This window comes from Equus asinus, chromosome 8 (assembly GCF_041296235.1).
Source record: "Equus asinus isolate D_3611 breed Donkey chromosome 8, EquAss-T2T_v2, whole genome shotgun sequence".
NCBI classification, from domain to species: domain Eukaryota; kingdom Metazoa; phylum Chordata; class Mammalia; order Perissodactyla; family Equidae; genus Equus; species Equus asinus.
This window is the reverse complement of record NC_091797.1, coordinates 91609764-91630071: the sequence shown is the minus strand read 5'-3', so window position 1 is coordinate 91630071 and position 20308 is coordinate 91609764. Positions and strand designations below refer to the sequence as shown.

Here is a 20308-nt window from a genome sequence, read left to right as displayed (position 1 = left end):
TTCAATTGGCATGATGTTGTGGCCATTCATTTGTGTTGTTGCTTGTATCAGTATGTTGTACTATATCTTTTCTTTTTATTGCGGAGTAGTACTTCACAGTACGGATATCCCACAATTTATTTTTCTGTCCATCCGGTAATGGACATTTGGGTGGTTTACAGTTTGGGGCTATTATGAGTGATGCCACTGTGAAGGTTCATGCATTAAGTCTCTGTGTGGACATAGGTTTTATTTCTCTCGGGTAATTACCCAGGTCTGGTACTGCTGAGTCAAAAGACAGGTGTATATTTACCTTTATAAAAAACTTCAACGTCGTACAGCCACTATGGAAAACAGTATGGAGATTTCTCAAAAAGTTAAAAATAGAAATACCCTATGACCCAGCCATCCCATTACTGGGTATCTATCCTAAGAACCTGATATCAGAAATCTCAAGAGTCCGTTGCACCCCTATGTTCATCGCAGCTTTATTTACAATAGCCAAGACGTGGAACCAGCCTACATGCCCAGAAACTGATGATTGGATAAAGAAGATGTGGTATATATACACAATGGAATACTACTCAGCCATAAAAAAAGACAAAATTGGCCCATTCACAACAACGTGGATGGACCTCGAGGGCATTATGTTAAGCGAAATAAGCCAGTCAGAGAAAGACGAACTCTATATGACTCCACTCATAGGTGGAAATTAGTATACTGATAAGGAGATCTGATCGGTGGTTACCAGGGAAAAGGCGGGGTGGGGGGAGGGCACAGAGGGGGAAGTGGTGTACCCACAACATGACTAACAAAAATGTACAACTGAAATCTCACAAGGTTGTAATCTATCATAACATTAATAAAAAAAAAAAAAAAAGATGAGATAAAAACCAGAGATGGAATGAATATTATGCAACTATGAGATGTGATAGAGTAGACATACGTGGAACAACACATGTGAACCTTAAAAGTAAAATTTTTAAAAAGATTAAAAAAAAAAAAAACTTCGTCTTTTTCCAAAGAAGCTGTACCATTTTACATTCCTACCAGTAGTCTAAAAGAGTAACAGTTGCTCCACATTCTTAATTTTTAGCATTTTCAGTATTTTTAACTTTCATCATGCTAGTGGATGTGGAGTGGTATCTCATCATGATTTTAATTTGGATTTCCCTGATAACTAGTGATGCTGAATATCTTTTCATGTGTCTTTTGGCCATCCACATATCTTCCTTGGTGAAATGTCTGTTCAAATCTTCTGCCCATTTTTAAATTGAGTTGTCTCTTTATTGAGTTGTAAGAGTTCTTTATATACTCTCTATACAAGTCCTTTATCAAATATATACTTGGCAGCTACTTTCTTCCAGTTTGTGGCTTATCTTCTTACTTTCTTAACTCTGGTTTTTGAAGATAAGTTTTTAATACTGATAAGTCCAATCTACCAACTTTTTCTTTTATGGTTTGTAGTTTTTTGTGTCCTGTTTAAGAAATCTTTGTCTAACCCAATGTCATAAGATTTTCTGTACTTTTTTTTAGAAGTTTAACAGTTTTAAGCTTTTTTTTTATTGATATGTAATTCACATAACATAAAATTTACCATTTTAAAGTGTACTTTCAGTGATTATTAGTATATTCACCATGGTGTGCAACTAGCACCAATAATTCCAGAATACTTCCATCACCCAAAAAAGAACCCCTAGACCGATCAGCAGTAGTCCCACTTCCTCCCACCTCCCACCTCCCACCTACTGGCAACCACTAACCTACTGTCTCTATGGATTGGAACAATCTGACACAATACAAATGCAATCACACCATATGTGACCTTTTGTGCCTGGTTTCTTTCACTTAGCATAATGTTTTCAAGATTCATCTATACTGTAGCATGCGTCAGTAACTCATTTCTTTTAATTGTCTGAATAATATTCCATTGTATATCTATACATCACATTTTGTTTACCTGTTCACGAGGTGATGGACATTTGTGTTGTTGCCCCTTTTTGGCTATTATGAATAATGCTGCTATGAACATTCATGCACAAATTTTATGTGAACATATGTTTTCAACTGTCTTGGGTACCTAGGAGTGGAAATGCTAGGTCACAAGGTAACTCTGTGTTTAAATTTTTGATGAACTGCCAAAATGTTTTCCATAGCAGCTGCACCACTTTACGTGTCCACTAGCAATGTATCAGGGTTCAAATTTCTCCACATCCTCATCCACAGTTGTTTTTATCCTTTTTTTTGTAGTTTTTTTTTTTTAAAAAAACTACAGCCATCCTAGGTTATCTGTTGTGTGAAGTGGTATCTTATTATGGTTTTGATTTCCATTTCCCTGAAGACTAATGGTAATGAGCCTCTTTTCATGTGCTGTTGCCACTTCTTTACATATTCTGGACATTAGACCCTTATTCAGATATATGATTTCCAAATATTTTCTCTCATTCTGTGAGTTATCATTTCACTTTCTTAATAGTGTCCTTGACACACAAAAGTTTTAAATTTTAATGAAGTCCAAGTCACTGATTTTTACTTTGATTGCTTGTGCTTTTGGTATCATAACTAAAAAGTCACTGCCTAATCCAAGGTCATGGATATTTATACCTATGCTCCTATCTAAGAGTTTTATAGTTTTACCTATTACATTTAGGTCTTTGATCCACTTTTAGTTAATTTTTACACATGGTGTAAGGTATGGGGTCCAAATTCATTCTTTTGCATGTGAATATCCAATTGTCCCAGTACCACTGGTTGAAAAGACTATTCTCTCCCCACTGAATAGTCTGCCACCCTTGCCAAAAATCAATTGACTTTAAGTAAATGTATGGGTTTATTTCTGGACTCTAAATTCTATTCCAGTGCTCTGTATGTCCATCTTTATGCCAGTACTACAGCTCCTTTTTCAATAGTAAAATTTAAAGTTAATTTTTGTCTATTGTGTGATGTAAAGATAGAGGTTCATTTTTTTTTTCCCTAAAGAGCTCTAGTTTTTCTCCAGAACCATTTGTTGAAAGACTATCCTTTCTTCCATTGAATTATCTTGGCATCTTTGTTGAAAATCAATTGTCCATATAAGTACAAGTCTATTTCTGGACTCTCTATTTGATTCTACTGATCTATAGCAGAGGTTGGAAAACTTTTTCTATAAAAGGTCAGATAGTAAATGTTTTCAGCTTTGTGGACCATATGGTCGCTTCTTAAGTAATCAACTTTGCTGTTGTAACATGAAAGCACCCACAGACAATATGTAAATGAAGGAGTGTGGCAACAAAACTGTATTTACAAAAATAGGTGGGTGGTAGGATTTGGCCCAGATGCCATTGTTTGCGGACTCCTGATCTATGTGACTATTCTTATGCCAATACCACTCTCTTGATTATTATAGCTTTATAGTAAGTCTTGAGATCAGGCAGGGTAAGTCCTCCAAAGCTGATCTTTTTCAAAATTATTTTCGTTATTACAGGTTCTTTTCCTTTCTATATAAATTCTAGGATCAGTTTGTCAATTTTTTCAAAAAGTATGCTATGATTTTGATTGGGATTGCACTGAATCTATAGGTCAATTTAGGAAGAACTGACATTTTAACAATATTGAGTCTTCTAAGCCATGAACAATGTCTCCATTTATTTAGGTTTTCTTTAATTTTCCCTTGCAATGTTATGTGGTCTTTAATATCCTTTGTTAAATTTATCCTTAAGTTATTTATGCTACTATAAATGGAATTTAAAATTTTCTAACTGTTCACTGCTAACGTATAGAAATGCAACTGATTCATATATATATATATATGAACAATATATGAATATATACATAAGGTCTTTTATATATATAGGACTTTATATATATATGACCTTATAACCTGCAACCTTGAAAAATTTACTTATTAGTTCTAGAAGCTTTTTTATTCTAGATTCCTTATAATTGTCTACGTAGATGATCATGTTGTCCATAAACAAAGAAAATTTTACTTCTTCTTTTCCAACCTACACGCATTTTATTTCTTTTTTCCCCCTTATTCCATTGGCAAGGACCTCCAGTACAATGGTGAATAGAAGAGGTGAGAGTAGACATCATTGTTTGTTCCTGATCTTAGGTAGAAAGCACTGAACCTTTCACTACTGAAAATGGTGTTATTTTGGGGGTTTTTTGTAGATGCTCTTAATCAGGTTGAGGAAGTTTCCCTCTACTCCTAGTTTGCTGATGGCTTTTATCATTAATAGGTATTGTATTTCCCCAAATGCTTTTACTATATTTTTATTCTGAAATAATTTCAAATGTGCAGAGAAGTTGCAAGACCAACACAAAGAACTGCCCCCATCCCTTTCACCCAGAGACCCCCATTCAAGCTGGCAACTGCCCGAATCACATCCTTTGTAGAAAAGGAGTCAATCCAGGACGACAGATGTACTTAACTGTGAGGTCTCCTCAGTCTCCTTCAAACTGGAATAGTTCATTGGTCCTTCCTTGACCTTTGTGACCTTAATGTTTTTGAAGAATAAAGGCCAGTCATTTTGTAGAATGTTCCTCATTTCAGGTTTGTCTATGTTTCCTCATGATCAGATTCACATTACGCATTTTGGGCAGAAATACCACTAAAGTGATGTTATGCTCTTGACAGGTCAGGTGGGACACAATGTCGAGTTGTCCCATCACTGGTGATATTAACTTTGAGCACTTGCGTTAGGTAGTATATGCCAGTTTTCTCCACTGCAGAATTACTTGTTTTCCTTTTATAGTATTTTGTGGGGAGATCTTTGAGACTATCTAAATATTCTATTCCTCATGCAACTTTTACCCATTTACCAGTAGATAAGGACTTGGGATATTTGCGTACCTTGATATTTGTTCTTTGAATCAATTATTACTATGATGGCTGCCAAATGGTGAACTTTCTAATTCCACTATTTCTTCTACCTTTATTAGTTGGCATTCCCCTATATGGAAATGCTTTTCTTCTCCTTGTTTACTTATTCACTTATTTATATCAGCGTGGATCTGAGGATTCTTTACTCAATGGAGTATATTTATTACTATCATTATTTGTTTTGAAGCTCAAACTATGCTCTATTTGGCCAGTGGAGACCCTTTAAGCTGGTTCCTATGTCCTTTAGACAAGTCCCTATCCTTCCTTATTTTCTTGTAATTTCAGGATCACCTAGCATTTTCTCAAAACCAGGTCTAGAACGTGCAGTTTTCTCCAAAGAGCTCCAGTTCTTTTTAGTGAAGAACAGTTTTCAGAAACCAAGATTGCACTATACTAATAACTTCAACCCTTGTCCAACACTGTAGGCTTCATTCCAGTTTTCCCTGGCTCCCTTCTCCAACAGTGAGAAACCTGGCTCCCATTATCCTCAATATATTTACGTTTATGTTCAATGCCTTTGCAAGCAACCAATCATCTGATTATGCTGGGCCAACCACCCTGCTAAGCCACCTGCCTCACACTGGCCCTGAACCCTGCCAGGCTACTCGTCCTGCTTGGGTCTGGTTAAGGACTTTTTGGCTGGGAGGGAAGGAGGAAGGGAGGGAGGGAGGAAGGAAGGAAGGAGGGAAGGAAGGGAGGAGGGGAGGAGGGGAGGAGGGAGGGAGGGAGGGAGGGAGGGAGGGAGGGAGGGAGGGAGGAAGGAAGGAAGGAAGGAAGGAAGGAAGGAAGGAAGGAAGGAATTTTCTTTTTTTGATATAACAAACAATAGTATTATTGAATCTTATCGGCCAAGGAATGAATTTCAGATAGAAGAATGAATAAGAAGGAAAGAAAATATTTTGGACTGGTGTGCAGGCTAGGGCCCCTTAATGTATCAAGGAAGCAACCACTACCTTGGCTTATTCCCAGATCCTCTGTGGAGCCAGAGATGTCCCTGCTCCTAAGATACAAAGGCATGAGGAAACACATAACTCTGTCGGAGGTCAAACAGGGATGCGGATACTGGAGATTTCCCTCTCCATTTCTCCCGGCCTTTAGACAACAGTGCTGCCTCACACTCCTGAATCCCAAGCCCCACTCCTCCTCCAACTTCTCCTTGGCAGACAAGTAGATGGCATGGCTTTACAGGTTGTTTTTTAAAAATGTACATGTATTTTTAAGTTATCTCAGCAGAATGCACATACGTCTTTATCCTTTTCTATAGATACACAGCCACAGAGTCATTACCTTGAACCTCTGACTCCGACAAAAACTGATGCAGGTTTGTATGGTAAGTTTGTTAGATGTTTTACTGGCGCCAGTTAGAGGAGGTGGGTTTCCATGATCCTTATAGCAGCCAAGGTTTCCAGGCACTGGAGAAAAAAGAAAAACAAAAGAATTTCACAACACCTGGCTGTGAAACACCAAGAAGGAAATGCAATTTGTGCCAGGTACTTTCATCTCAGCCAGTATTTCCACTCCTAAGGTACAAATAAATAACAAGCAATAAGCTTTAAAAATGGAAGCCTTAGTGTCCTCAGCTAAATGCTATGTTTTTGGTTTATTTTGAAGATTATGGGAGGCCCAGGTCCACCTTTAACTAACCTTAAGAAATTTTTAACCTGTTCGGCATTGATAGAATTTAATATTAAAGAGAACTAGGAAGAATTTCCTAAAAACAGAGAAGCTGCAATATGTGAATTATGTTTCAGAGTCACTGGAGGGCAGGAAAAGCCCTTAGAAGCCCATCATTCTACCCATGTCCTTCCTCTTGCTTCTTAGAAAGCTCCACAAGTGGATTTCCCCAAGGTCCTTGGGTGAAGGTCATTAGTTTCCTATTGCTGCTGAAGCAAATTACCACAAACCTAAGTGGCTTAAAGCAGTATAAATTCATTATCTTACAGTTCAGGAGGTCAGAAGTACTAAATGAGTCTTGTGGGACTAAAATCAAGGTGTCGGCAGAGCTGTGTTCCTTCTGGAGGCTCAAGGGGAGAATTTGTTCCCTGCCTTTTCCATCTCCTAGAAGCTGCCCCTATTCCTTGGCTTGCGGCTGCACCATTCCAGCCTCTGCTTCCATCATCATATCTTCTTTCCTCCCTCTGCTTCCATCACCACATCATCTTCTCTGACTCTGATCCTCCTGCCTCTCTGTTACACAAACCCGTGTGATTACACTGGGCCTACCTGGATAATTCAGAATAACTTCCCCATTTCAAAATCCTTAACTTAATCACACCTGCAACGTCTCTTATACCAGGTAAGGTAACATATTCAAAGATTCCAGGGATTACAACACAGACATTTTTGGAGGGCCACTATCAAGCTTACCACAGTGAACATATTAGTGTTTCGTAACCACACAATCAGATGGTTTGGTCTAGTAGAAAAAGCTGTATTTGAGAATAAAGAAACCTGAACATATGCACCAACTGTGGGAGACAGCTTTCAATGATCCCCACGTCCTGGTATTCACACTCTTGTGCAGTCCCCTCCCCTGAGAGTGGGCTGGACTAGATTTTGACCAACAGAATGCGACAAAGTTGACGGGATGCTACTGCTGTGATTAGGTTACGAGAGGCTGTGACTTCTGCCTGCTAGTAGACTCTCTCTATTGCTTTCTTGGCTTACACACTTTGATAAAACAATATGCCGTGTCAGAAAGGCCATGTAGCAAGCAATGAGGGTGGTCTTCAGCCAACAGCCAGCAAGAAACCACGACTTTCAGTTTCGACAAAGATTGAATCCTACAAAAACGACGTGAGCCTGAAGTAGATTCCCCAGTGGAGCCTTCAGATGAGACTCCAGCCCTGGCAGGCACCTTGATTGCAGCCTTGGGGGAGACCCCGAAGCAGAGGAGCCAGCTAAGCCATGTCCAGGTTTTCTGACCCACTGAAAGTGTGCGACAATAAATGTGTGTTGTTTTAAGTCACTAACTTTTAGGGTAATTTGTTACACAGCAAAAGATAACTAATATACCTATATAATAAATACTAAATATATGTTTATTGAATGAAGAAATGAATTTATTGTGGGCTATGGACAAATCAACCTGTCTACACCTTAGTTTTCCATCTGTGTTATTAATTTATGAATCATCCCACTATCAGATGAAGTCTTTCCCTACTTTCTCTGTTTGACTCCTCACAGTTTATATAACTGGAGATATAATGACATGAGTGGGGCGTGGTCCTAGAAGCACTTCTAGGTCACTTAAGAGTTGTACATTATCCACTTCTAAAGTGAGTCATTTAGACTCTTAGAAAGCATTTTTTCTTTAAGACTGGAAAACAGCATGGGTCCAGTTTAACAAGCTTTATATCCACATTCGTTTTTTGGCATATCAGAATATACACATGTGTATGTATATATGTATACATACACACACGCTTTAACCTCTGCCACCGTCCACATCTAACCAGCTCATTTTAAATTGGCAGGAAGTACCTCTGCTAACCCAAACAGTCACCCTTCCCCCTCTAAGCCAAGTGGTTACCCTTCTCCCTTGCGTCACACGTGGTTCAACTATAACAAACATGGCTCACCACACAAATGTTAAAATGCATCTTTCGGAAACAAACCAAATCTCTATAGTAGCAAATGTAAACAGAAAAGCTCTAGGCAGTAGGAGTCCAGTGTTTAGTAGGTGCCTGGCTTGGGAATGTCTGGGTTTTAGGGTTTAAACAAATGCAGTGAGTTAAGCATCTCTGGGGTGGGTGGGGGGTGGGGAATCATATAAGCCGAGTTTGTTAAAGGGACATTGCATATGGAAACCTGAGCCACGCATTTAATAGTTCTTAATAAGAACTACTTGATCATGATCATCTTGGTCATTTACTATGATTTTTGTCTCATTTATTCCATTATGCTCACAAGTAAGCATGTTATTATGTATTAGTTTATAGAGAGCCCAAGGCACATAATCATAAAAGTTAAGATGAGACATAAACAAGGCCATGGGTTGTATTAATGCAGCTGGAACCTATAAACGTTATTCACAATTCAGTGAGCAAATCCAGGCAGCTCACATTCCAGTGGGGCAGAAAGGTCCCAAAACACACCAGGAAGAAGATCACTGGAAATCAGACCACATCGTGCGGCTGCTCCATCCATTTGAACATCAATGGCCCGAAGATCAACCCTGCTGCCCAAATCAATCATTTGCCAGACACTGTCAATTCTACCTCCTAAAATATCGCAGACATCTGTCCATGTCTCTCTATCCACGCTGTCGTTTCTCCAGTTCAGGCCATCATCGCCTCTCACTAAGACCAGTGGATTGCCCTCCTATTCCATCTTCCTGTTTCTAGGCTCACCCTGCTCTAATCTAGTTAGTACGTTGCAACCAGAGTAATCTTTACAGTACATTCCAGGCAGAAGGAACAGCAAGTGCAAAGAACTAAAGCAAGAATGACCTTGGCCTTCGCAGGAACAAAAAGAATGCACATAACCAGCAACAGAGAGAGGGAAAAGCAGCAGGACCTGGAGAGGTACGCAGGGGCCCTGCCTAAAACCGTCGAAGCTCCCTGGTTGTCCCTCAGGATAAAGTCCAAATTTTCTCACATGGTACACGAGGCCCTGCCTGATTTGTGCTGCTCCCCTTCTCTCCCCTGCCAGCATGACCCCTCTCTCTATCCCTCGGCTCACATTCTATATAAAGCCCAAACCAAATTATAGTGTATTTGCAAATTTCCCAACTGCATATGACTCTGGCCTCTAGACTTTTGCACATGCTATTCCTTCTGCCTGGAATACTCTTCTCTGCATAAGATTGCAGCTTGAGCATCATTTCCCCTGGAAGGCCCCAGGGCCCTCCCATCATCCCCGCCCCTCACAAATAAGGTTAGATGCTCCTGCTGTGTAATCCTACAGCAGCCTATGCTGAGTTTGATTCTAAACACCTGTTTATGTGTCTCTCTCTCCCCAGTTAACCATGAACAACTTAAGGGTAGGACTGTATGTTCTACACACCATTGTATTCCCAGGGCCTGTCATGGTCCCAGTTACACAGCAGATGCTCTAAAACTGTGTGCTGAGTGAACAAGCATGTTTCATGTCCCCAGCTGAAATCCCGGAGTGAGTAGGTAAAGTACTTCCTGGGCAGCAGCGAATGAAGAGCAGAGCTGATCTGCATCACAACGTCCACTTATCGCCAGGAAGGGTGGGCTCGCCTCCTGCCTGCTCACTGTCCTCTTTGGCTACCTAGAAAGACCATACTAGATAACTGAGTTTTCCATAGAGATTAACCTTAAAACTTAAAATTTTCTCTTTATCATTTTGGATGAAACTTTTCTAAAATTAGTTTTTTCTTTAAAAAAATTAGTTTAACCTACTTTAAAGTTTTCTTGGTGGCTTGAGGCCACCAAATGTATTTCACCAAATGGCCCCCGACTATAGTGCTTTTTTACATTCTCGTGTCTGACTTTAACAGTTAATCTGTCTCCTCAGTTACCACCAAGGCTGCTGAACCCTCAGAACATTAGAACTGGAAGGAGTCTTATCTACTTCTTGCTACTGTCAGTGCCTGCAGTCTTTGCTTATCCTCTTCTTAACATGCTGCTTCTTAGGCTTAGAATAAAATTATCAAACTTATTAGAATTATGTGAAAAATCAGAATAAACAGTTTCTAAAAGAGGGAGGGGCTTTATGCTCCCCACTTTCTGCCATTCATATTGCAGCTCAGGAGTTGTTTTTTGCATGCTCATTGCCCAGTTCTTGGCAATATTCCGAAGGGCATTGGAGCTACCGTCATCTGTCCAGAAGCGGCCAGCATTTTGCAGCAATCACAAACACAGGCTTTGGAGTCAGACTGACCCTAGGGTGAATTCTGGCCCGTCCTCCACGGCCTTTCCAAGCTCAGTTTCATCAACAGTAGAATGAAGAACAATAGGGACCTCAAAGGGTTCTTCTGAGAATTAAAGTGAGGTAATGTAAATAAAGTAAACACCACAAGGCCTGGCAAGATAGTATGTGCTGAATAAATAGTGTTTATTATCATCATATATAATAAGGCTTTCATCATTCACCACACAAACAAGAACAACAGGCTTAGTAATAAGAAAAGTAAAATAGCACTAAATTAAAAGACCAAATCAAAGGCAGCCACTCCAGAAAACTGAGTTTGATTCCAGATATTAAAATATTAATCTCTTACATCTGGCAAGTGTACAGTGCACTTTCACGTAAGCATCTCACATGAAACTCACAGCCCTTTCAGGAAGGCAGGTCAGATGATGTTATTCCCACGTGACAGAGAAGAAATCACAGTTTCGCAAGGTTAAGGGCCTCGCATGGGGACACATGATGAAGTGGAGAGCAGTGAGCTCCAGGGTTGCAGATTCTCACTCCATGGTTTTTTTCTTGCTGTCCCTGGCCCCCTTTCCTTACAGGGCCAGTCTGGGGAGCCAAATGAAAATGTCTCCTTGAGATTAAAGACTGAACCCTCAGACACATTGGTCCCTCAATACTTTGTGTGCCCTGAGGCCAGCCTCTGAGGGGTGCCACTGCCCTCTGACTCGCACTGGAAAGTGTGGCTCGAAGTCTCGCCGGAGGAGACACGTCATGTAGTCTTCAAAAGCATTACTGGTCAACTGAGTGGATTTCCAGACCGTGTCCCACCCTTAGCTCTTCCCAGAAGCAGGGAGGAAAAGTCCATTTGAAAAAGGATATTTGTTCTCAAATTCCTTTTTACTTTCAAGACCACTTTAAAGTCCTGTGGCTTGCTCATGCATTTTTCCTGTTACCAAAGAGGCTCCATCACTTTCAATTTTTAAAAAATCATCTTAAAATACAAATAGACCCCTTGTTTATCACAGTGGATGCTATGAAACTCATGACAGTTAATTACCAACATTCTCCTCAGATGTTCAGAGTTCTTGACAGAGATCAAAGTTTGAGAGGCAGCTGAGGGGAGATGGTCCTCTATTTGGATTAACCCAGGAACTACTGTTCTTTACTGTCACAAGGAACTGTTGGGAAGCAATCTGGCAGGCTTACTAAACACCCAGTACATTTGGATCTAACTGCGGCCTCAATGTGAAGGTGCTACACACACCTCCAGGGAGCCGCAGCTGACAGCCCTGTTCTCAGAACCACTTCTTGCCCACGGCACCTTCTCAGAGGATCTGCTGCCATAACTTGTGCTCACTGGGGAGACGCCAAAGGACCCCATCCTCTGGCCACAGCTGACTCCCACTGGGGCCACCAGATTCTCTCTCCCAGGAAGCTGGAATTGGGATTCCAGTTAGTGAATTGCAGGTACTGGACTTACAGGGTTCTGTCAAGTAGGGGTTAAGGCAAGCAGCCATATTGGGGCCACATGAGTCGATGAGTGAGCTGATTCTACTGGTCCACAAAGAGGAAAAAGAATGGACACCAAGCTGAGAGAGAGGCAGAGATGAGAGACCATGTGGCCTCAGAGAGAGATGGCAAGAGTGAACACTTTCTTCCTAGGTTCTTGAGACACAGGGATTGGGCTCTGTGATACAGTCCCAATGTCTTTCCAATAAATCCCTTTTGCTCAAGTTAGCTTGCGTGAGTTCTACTGCTGGCAATAAACAATTTCTGACAAAGCCAGAAAGCATACCCATTATGGTCAAAGCTCGACTTGAATACAAATCTTCGGATGGTAATTTGCATAGGAAGAAGTCCTGACTGTTACTATGTTTTCTATTCCAGTGCTCTGACCAGATCTGAGATTTTTATTTAAGAAACCAGAAGCAAAGTTCTTGTCCTGTGTTTTAGAAAACTCTTCCCTGGCTCTGCAGAACTTTTACTTTTTCTTATAAGTAAAATCTGCTTCTTCAGAAACGATGAAGTGACTCTGCTTATTTTAAATGTCATTTAACCTTGTGTGGCAGAGACCATCTTCTACCCCAGGGACTCCACCCTGGTGCCTCAGCAGCTGATTTCTCCCCTTTGTGGGAACAAGGACTAAGTACACAGGAGATGATTCTGCTGGTGTCCTATTAGAGGACCAATTGTTTAGAATACTTCCTTTAGAGCATCGATGGGTTAAGTGTGGATTATTCCACCCTCTCAGCCTGTGACCCCTAGCACACTGCACCCTATCCTGTCCATCTGCAACTTCCATTCCAAATCTGGCAGCTGCCATCTTCGTCTAAGTCCTATCACAACATGGCCCCACCCTACCTCTACAACTTTATTCTAAACATCAACTCTCCCTTTCAGTCAGTCTGATCCTTCAAGCAGCCCTACTTGTGTCTGAGTCTCTATCAACTCACCCAAATAAATAAGTAACCACAGCTTTTTCTTCCCCTATGAAATTTTACCTTTAGGGAAGGTAGTAAGAGTTCCTAAGGGTCCTGACCCCCATACAGCCCTGATGCATCACTGTGGGAGTTCTCTTCTAGTGGGAGTTCCTTCTCTGAAACTTAACTTCTGGTGATTTAATGCTGTAGACAGTCTCCAAAGGAGGCTCTAATAATTTCTCCTCTCCCTGTACACGTGTGTTGCACCCCACTTTAACAGTTGGAATTAATTTCCTCTCCTCTTGAATCTGGGCTGGCTTTGCGACTTGCTTTGATCAACAGAATGTGGTGGACTTCTGAGTTCATGCCTTAAGAGGACTGGCAGCTTCTGCTCCCTCTCTCTTGGAAGCCAACCACCATAGAAGAGATCTGAATATGCTACTGAAAAAAGAGGTAGTCCAGGTCGAGGCCTGAAGCCATCTTGGATGTCCTAGCCCCAGCAGAGTCCCCAGGTAAATGCAGCCACTTGATGGAGCCCAGATGAGAGTTGCAGAAGAACTGCCCAGCTGAAACTCAGCCAACCCACAGAATCAGGAGAAATGATAAGTTGTTGTTTTAAGTCACTGGGGTTTGGGGTGGCTCGTTATGCAGTAACAGACAACTGAAACACCTTACTTGACAAAAGGTCAGTCCAAGTTCAAGAGGAATGATACAGCTGTGTCTCTGGGAAGAGGAGCTCAGTTTGTTGACTTGTACTTTTTTTTCAGGGACACCGCAAATATCCCAAGCAAAGAAACACAGAGTCATCTCTTACTCTTCCTGCTGTTTCATCCCTTATATATTCCATTTGTCATCAAGTTCTGTCTTCTTTCTAAATGCATCTTGGATTTAACCCTTCCTGTCTTATCTCACTGCTGTCATCATAGCCCAGGCCCTTATCCCCTGGATTTAGAAATCCACACCCATTCTTTGCTCCCCAAACTTCCTTCTTCTGATCCGTCCTGTAAACGGACACTGGGCTCATCTTCCTAAACTGGGGCTTTCAGCATGTCAGTCCCCATCTACTCAACTCTGGCTTTCAGAGTCTGACCCAGTTCCTCTCTGTCCATTCCTCTACTCAGGCAGTTTGGTTCCCAACCCACATGCACACCAATCCCGTGCCCTTCCTCAAGTCTGCCAGGCTATTCCCTGACCCGTGCCCTGACCCATGCAGCCCCTCCACCCTTCTCCGTAACGATGCCTCCAAGTTGCACAACCTGACTGAGCCCTCTTGCCTTCAAATACTCACAGCACTCTATCTCATAATTCAATCTTATTTATATAAGTGATGGGCTGTTCTCCAATTTTCTCTTATGTTTATAACTCAGATTCCTAATTATATCATAAGATTGAGGGTAGGGACTATTTCTTATGTTTTTGTATATTCCTCACAGGCAAGTGCTAGTGTAAAGATTTTTGGTAAAATCATCCTTATTGATCTGAATGATTTTCCCTTCTTAAGTTATCTGTATGCTTTACACAACTGTGCTTTAGAACATTTTGGAAATACAGTATATATCTGTCACCAAAGAAAATGTCCATTTGGTTCAGAAAGTCTGTATTTTTTTATGGAAAATTAAATAATATCCACTGCCAAAAACAAAGAACAATTGAGCACATGTCAGATCTGAAACCATAAACTGCATTGTAAGAACAAATGTGGGGCCTCTTGTGTTCCCAGAGTGCAGTACCCCACCAGGCCCCAGGGGAATGGCCGCCACGGCAGCTGAGGCCATGAGGCACGCTACTGAGCCCCATGGCCAGTCAGATAAAAAAGGAATGACAAATAAAACACAGGCTAGGAGGAACCTATTTAGGAATTAGATGACAGGAATATGCCAATGGTAGTCCATTCCTCGGGGAAAGCACAGGCCACCACAATACCTGCTAGAACTTTCATGCCTACCATGTGCTAGGTCCTGGACTTAGGGTTACGTATATTTTTACTCACTTAATCTTCAAAATAACCCTTGAAGGCACAGATGAGGAAACCAAGGCTCAGGGGAGAGTCATTTTGCTGTAAGCTATTAAATGAGTAATGATTCAAACCTAAGCCAGTGTGACTCTGAAGTCCACATTCTTTCCACTAGCTCCTGTTGTGTCTCTTACTGGAAGAGATGTGACATCATGTCATCAAAAATATTTAGTGAGCACCTGTTACGGCCTCCACCGGGCTAGATGTTGTGGAAGACTGTTAAAATATATGGCTCTTTTCAGTGACTGCCCAGGAAGCGGCTTGAGGGGATAAAGCTCCCATAAATTCCATCAGCATCCCTCCGTAAGTAAACATACAATCCAAGGAAAGTGAGGGCACCTGCTATGCAAATACAGCTTTAGGAGAAATCCTTGCGTTCCCCTTCCTACCTTAAGTTTCTCCTTCATAGAAATTCCAGAGCTCCCTCGCTCATGCCTTTGAAAAGCTTAGTCTAGTTGGGAGAACAAGAATAAACAATATAAAACATGGTTCTGACAATGCTAATTTGGACAGCCTAAAAGGGTTCAATTAAATAAAAGTGTTAAGTATTGTAATGGAAAGACAGAAGAGGTGAAAAGATTAGTCTGCATAATTCATATTATTAATGTTCATGTCAATATTGCTTTGGCTGTCAGCCAAAGTTTGAGGTTCGTTTTAACTGTAATTAATGATGCACAGAGACGTGTCTTTTTCAAGACGAACTTCAGCCCATGCAATGAAGACAAGGTGGGAGAAACCCTGAGGCCTGGACAAGGCGGCTGATGCAGTGTCTCATGCAGAGTCCAACTCTGGGGAGCCCCTTCCCAGCTGAGAGCAGCTGGGCTGGAACACCCGCAGAGACAGCCCAACATTCTACAGAGTGGCTCTGCTGTGCAACAAATGCTTCCTGGATACCATCGCAGCCTGCTTTACTCCTGGGGCTTGGGATTTCCCAAACCCAAAGAAGAAAGGAAAACGACTTAGAGCTAACAGCTTGAACTGCAGACCCTCTGTCGCCACTGAGTTAATCCTTTGGTTTCCACAATGTCAAAAAGGCAATCTTAATGATTCGGCATACTATCAGAATTTCAAACTCTAATTCCCAAAAAATCCACAAAGAAAACTCTCAAGAATGATCTCAACCGTGGCCTGGATCCATCCTAGGGGCCCCATTTTGAAGGAAATAAAGGAAATGGGGCTGTTCTCAAGTACTGAAAGGAAAGGGCACTGGTCTTGCCATTAGGAGTCCTAGGTTCAAATCCTATTTGGCTCAGTCTAATCCTCATCAGATCACTTAACTACTCCAGCCTCATTTTCTCATCTGAACAACAGGGGCTGGGGAGAGCGGACATACCACCTGCTTAAAAGGTTGTTGAAAAGGTTAAATAAGATAAAGTGAATACAGTCATGCGTCGCTTAACAATGGGGATAAGCATTAGGCGACATCGTTGCTCTGCGAACATCATAAAGTGCACTCAGACAAACCTAGATGGCACAGCCTATACTACACATGTAGGCTACGTGGTACTAATCTCATGGGACCAGCGTCTACATGCAGTCCGTCGTTGACTGAAACCTCGTTACGTGGAGCATGACTGGATAAGTGCTTTCTACATAGTAGGTACTCAATAATAGCTGGAAAAAACGCTAAAACACACTAAAAATCAGCGCTGACATTAAAAATAGGGAAAATGCTGACAGAAACAAAACATTTTCTGTAAGTGAGAGACTGCCTTGACCACCACTGCCAAAGTGCCCTTGGCTTTATACTCAAACTCTGAACACAGCTTCAAAAACTCTTATTAGGGATCACGATTGGAAGCTTTCAAAACCTGTTTTTTGGGGCTACATTTTTGTAAGGAACAAGAAATCTATTTTAACAAAGTCAGGGTGTCATTTAATTAAAAGGAACTTGAGCCAGGGAAGTCACTGGCTGAGATCAACCAAAGGTCCCATATTGCAGAGGTGTTCTCGCTGACATCCTGTCAGGGCTGGTCTATGTCAATGCTACAATCATAGAGAACTTCTCATGGCTTAAGAGGGAGCAACCTCGCCCCAAATCCCTAATAAGGAGGCTTAAAAAGCTATAGAGAAATGTCTCCTTCTGACACGCTGTATTCTCCTCAGCCTTATTACCATCTTCCTGGGTCAAGCCAAGCTCTGTATCCAGACCACAAGACCTTCCATTATGTGGCCCCATCTCATTCTTCTCAGACCTCATCTCCTGACCTTCTTAAAATTTATGTCTCAGCAACACTGACTTTGCTTGGGAATTTGTGTGTGTGCTTGCGTGTGCATGCGCGTGATTGTTCCCTCTGCCTCCAAAGTCCTCCCTACTGGGACCAAACCTAACGTTTAGACCTGGCTACTTAAAGTGTGGTCCTGCAGCTCCAGCATCCCAGGGGCTTGCTAGAAAGGCGAAGTCTCAGGCCTGTCTGAGACCTAAGGAATCAGAATCTGCATTTTAATAAGATCCCTGATGACTGTGTGCACCTTAAAGTTGGAGAAGCTCTGCACTAAGACCCCGCTTCTTCCAGAAGCCCTCTTTGACAAACAGTAACTCCTGCCTCCCATCACACCAGGGCAGACGCCCCTCTTCAGTGCTCCCAACCTTTTGCTCATCTCACTTATTATAGTGAAGCTTGCATATGCTTATCTGTTTATGTATCTGTCTTCGGTCCAAAACTAGGGGCTCCCCACAGGCTGCAGACCATGCTATCCTTGTATCCCCCACTTTGTACAAGTCCTGGTATATGGTTGGAGCTTAAATAACGTAATCTGTCACAGCTAATAACTTCTAAAGTCCTTGTGATTTTAAACTTTAATAATTAATTTTAAATAACTAACTATAATAATTAATAGTTTTAATAACTTTAAATAGCTTGTTTAAATACTTTAAATAATAACTAGTAGTTTTAACAAACTTAATGACTAAAACTTTAATAGCTAACTCAGACACCGGTATGCTACTGGTAAGAGTATCACAGTTTAGGTTAATCACATCATACATTTGAATCCAGACACTTTGAATGTTGTTTAAATGTATTCATTTTTTAATATTTAAATTTTAAAATTTTATAAAATTAATTTTTTTTATAACACAAACTTTCAAACATACACAAAGTAGGAAAGAATAAGGAGCCCGTCACCAGCATCAACACATACTCACTTTTTTTTTTACCATTCTTCTTTCATCCATTTCCCTCATCCCCACCCACTCACTCTTTGGGAAGCTAGACTGTTTTAAAACAAATCCCAGATATATCATTTCAATTACAAATATTTCAGTATGTATCATTAATTTAAAAGGACTTAAAAAATATATATATATATAAAACCACCATACCATTATTGTACCTAATAAAATTAGCAGTGATTCCTTAATATAATCTAATACTCAGCCTGTATTCAAATTTCCCTATTTTAAAGATTAATTTTTATATTGGGTTTGTAGAAACCAGGTGAATGTTTTATAGCAAACAAAAAATAGCTCTCAGAGATGACAAGGTAAATTTTCTTCAGACCCGTGGCCTTAGGCCCAAATTAGCTATGTGAAGAAAATAATATTTACCTTTAAATGTCATTTGCAGGTTCCTCTTCCCACTCACAACTAGATTATTTACTTTTAAAAAACTGTAGAAAACTTTTATAAACAAGCTGCAGGTAAAAAGCCATGCTCAGATTGATACAGGCCCGTCCCACAAAAGCAATGAAATAAAGGAGGATTAGAATGAGGATGATTATTTAACAAAAGAGAGATACGCAAAGGATGGATGTTAAGCCAAATGATTTCCCCCTCAATGGCCAAACCAACAGGATTTAGAGATTTAGAGGGTGGGATCTAGAGGGATGGTAAACTTGATGATGCTGGAATTTACTTTTAAAAATCTGTATTTCTTCTATCTGTAATAAGAACTCGGGGTTTCTGAGAAACATACTGGCAGAAGTGGTTTGAAGAGCAAAGCCAATTTCTTCAGAGTTGTTCTCCTTTTAACAGTAAGTTCTGATCCAGGCTCTACAGGTCAAGAGCACAGTTCAAATTTCTCTTTGCCCTTTTTTGAATCATACTTCATCTCGGCCGCCCTGCTTGTTTCAGCTCTCTATGTAACACGCTGAGGGGCAGAGATTCCGGTCTCCGCACAATGGCCCACCATTCAACCACATTCTGCTTTGTCCCTAAACATTCATTTCCCCCTGGCTCCTGCTGGGTCTGTTATATTCAGATATGAACTTTCCAGGAATCTGATCATGTCACAGGCCTTTTTCTGTATGACAAATTCAATGCTAATCGTGAATAGTGGGCTTCACACAGAGGGTTAGTATTATTCATGAAAATTATGACTCCACATCCAGAAATAGGGCAAAACTGGCCTAAAATAGGCAGGCTGTATCTCAATTGAGTCCACTAGGCAATTACCGAGGTCTCTTGCTGCAAATAGCACAGGAGTTTTTCTCAACTATGTTAATCAGACACACTAAAAGCACAATGTTCTGCCAGACTCAAGGTCTGAGGCTCGGCGTGATGGGGACCCTGGTGCCCACAGGACAAATGGAAGGGTTTATCAAAGAACCAAACCAGACACTCCCCCTCCCCTCCCAAACCAAGTACTCCCCGGTTTTCATTCCCAACTTCTGTACACCTCCCTACCCAGACCATTTCAAGGACAGTTTTAGAAACTCTGAGAGGGTTACCAAAGGGCCATAATAAAGGGAAATGATGTTTAATTTTCCTTTTTTGGAAGAGTGAGGCACATTCTGGCAAAAATTACGAATTAGAGGGGTATTAGATGGTTTGTACCATTTTGCTACAATTCTCTCTTCTGGAACTTAGTTTCAATGACCACATGAGTCAGCTCCCACCGGCCCAAATTATATTTTATAAATGCAAGTTGAGGATTATCTTTCCAAATAAAAGCACCCAGATTGAAATCCCCTGTTCGCCATTCCTGAGAGAATGACATAGGCTGGTACTAAAAGACTATCTTTGTGTAAAACAAATGGACCGAAGAAAATCTGCTTTCCTCTCCCCCTGCCCCTTTCTTCTTTACATAACTAGAGCCAAATGAGATGTTTTCCATTTTAAAAATTTGATTAAGCAGACTGAGCAAAAGCCCATTCTTCTGGTCTTCACTGTTTTCTCAGTTTGGGGATGGAATCAAGGCACACTCGGGTTGGAGGACAGTGAAGTGAGGGCCTAAATGCCAGGCAGAGGCGACATTTGGAAGT

At 41.1% G+C, this 20308-nt stretch overlaps 1 protein-coding gene across 3 annotated transcripts in view; it reads right to left on the bottom strand.

Annotated features, from left to right (window-relative positions):
• Positions 1–20308, bottom strand: part of KREMEN1 (kringle containing transmembrane protein 1) — a 96019-nt gene that overhangs the window by 50601 nt on the left and 25110 nt on the right. For all 3 annotated transcript variants that reach the window (XM_044775631.2, XM_044775633.2, XM_070516320.1), the window contains exon 4: positions 6131–6255. In XM_044775631.2, coding sequence (XP_044631566.1) covers positions 6131–6255 — 125 coding nt within the window. The remainder of the gene's footprint in view (positions 1–6130; positions 6256–20308) is intronic.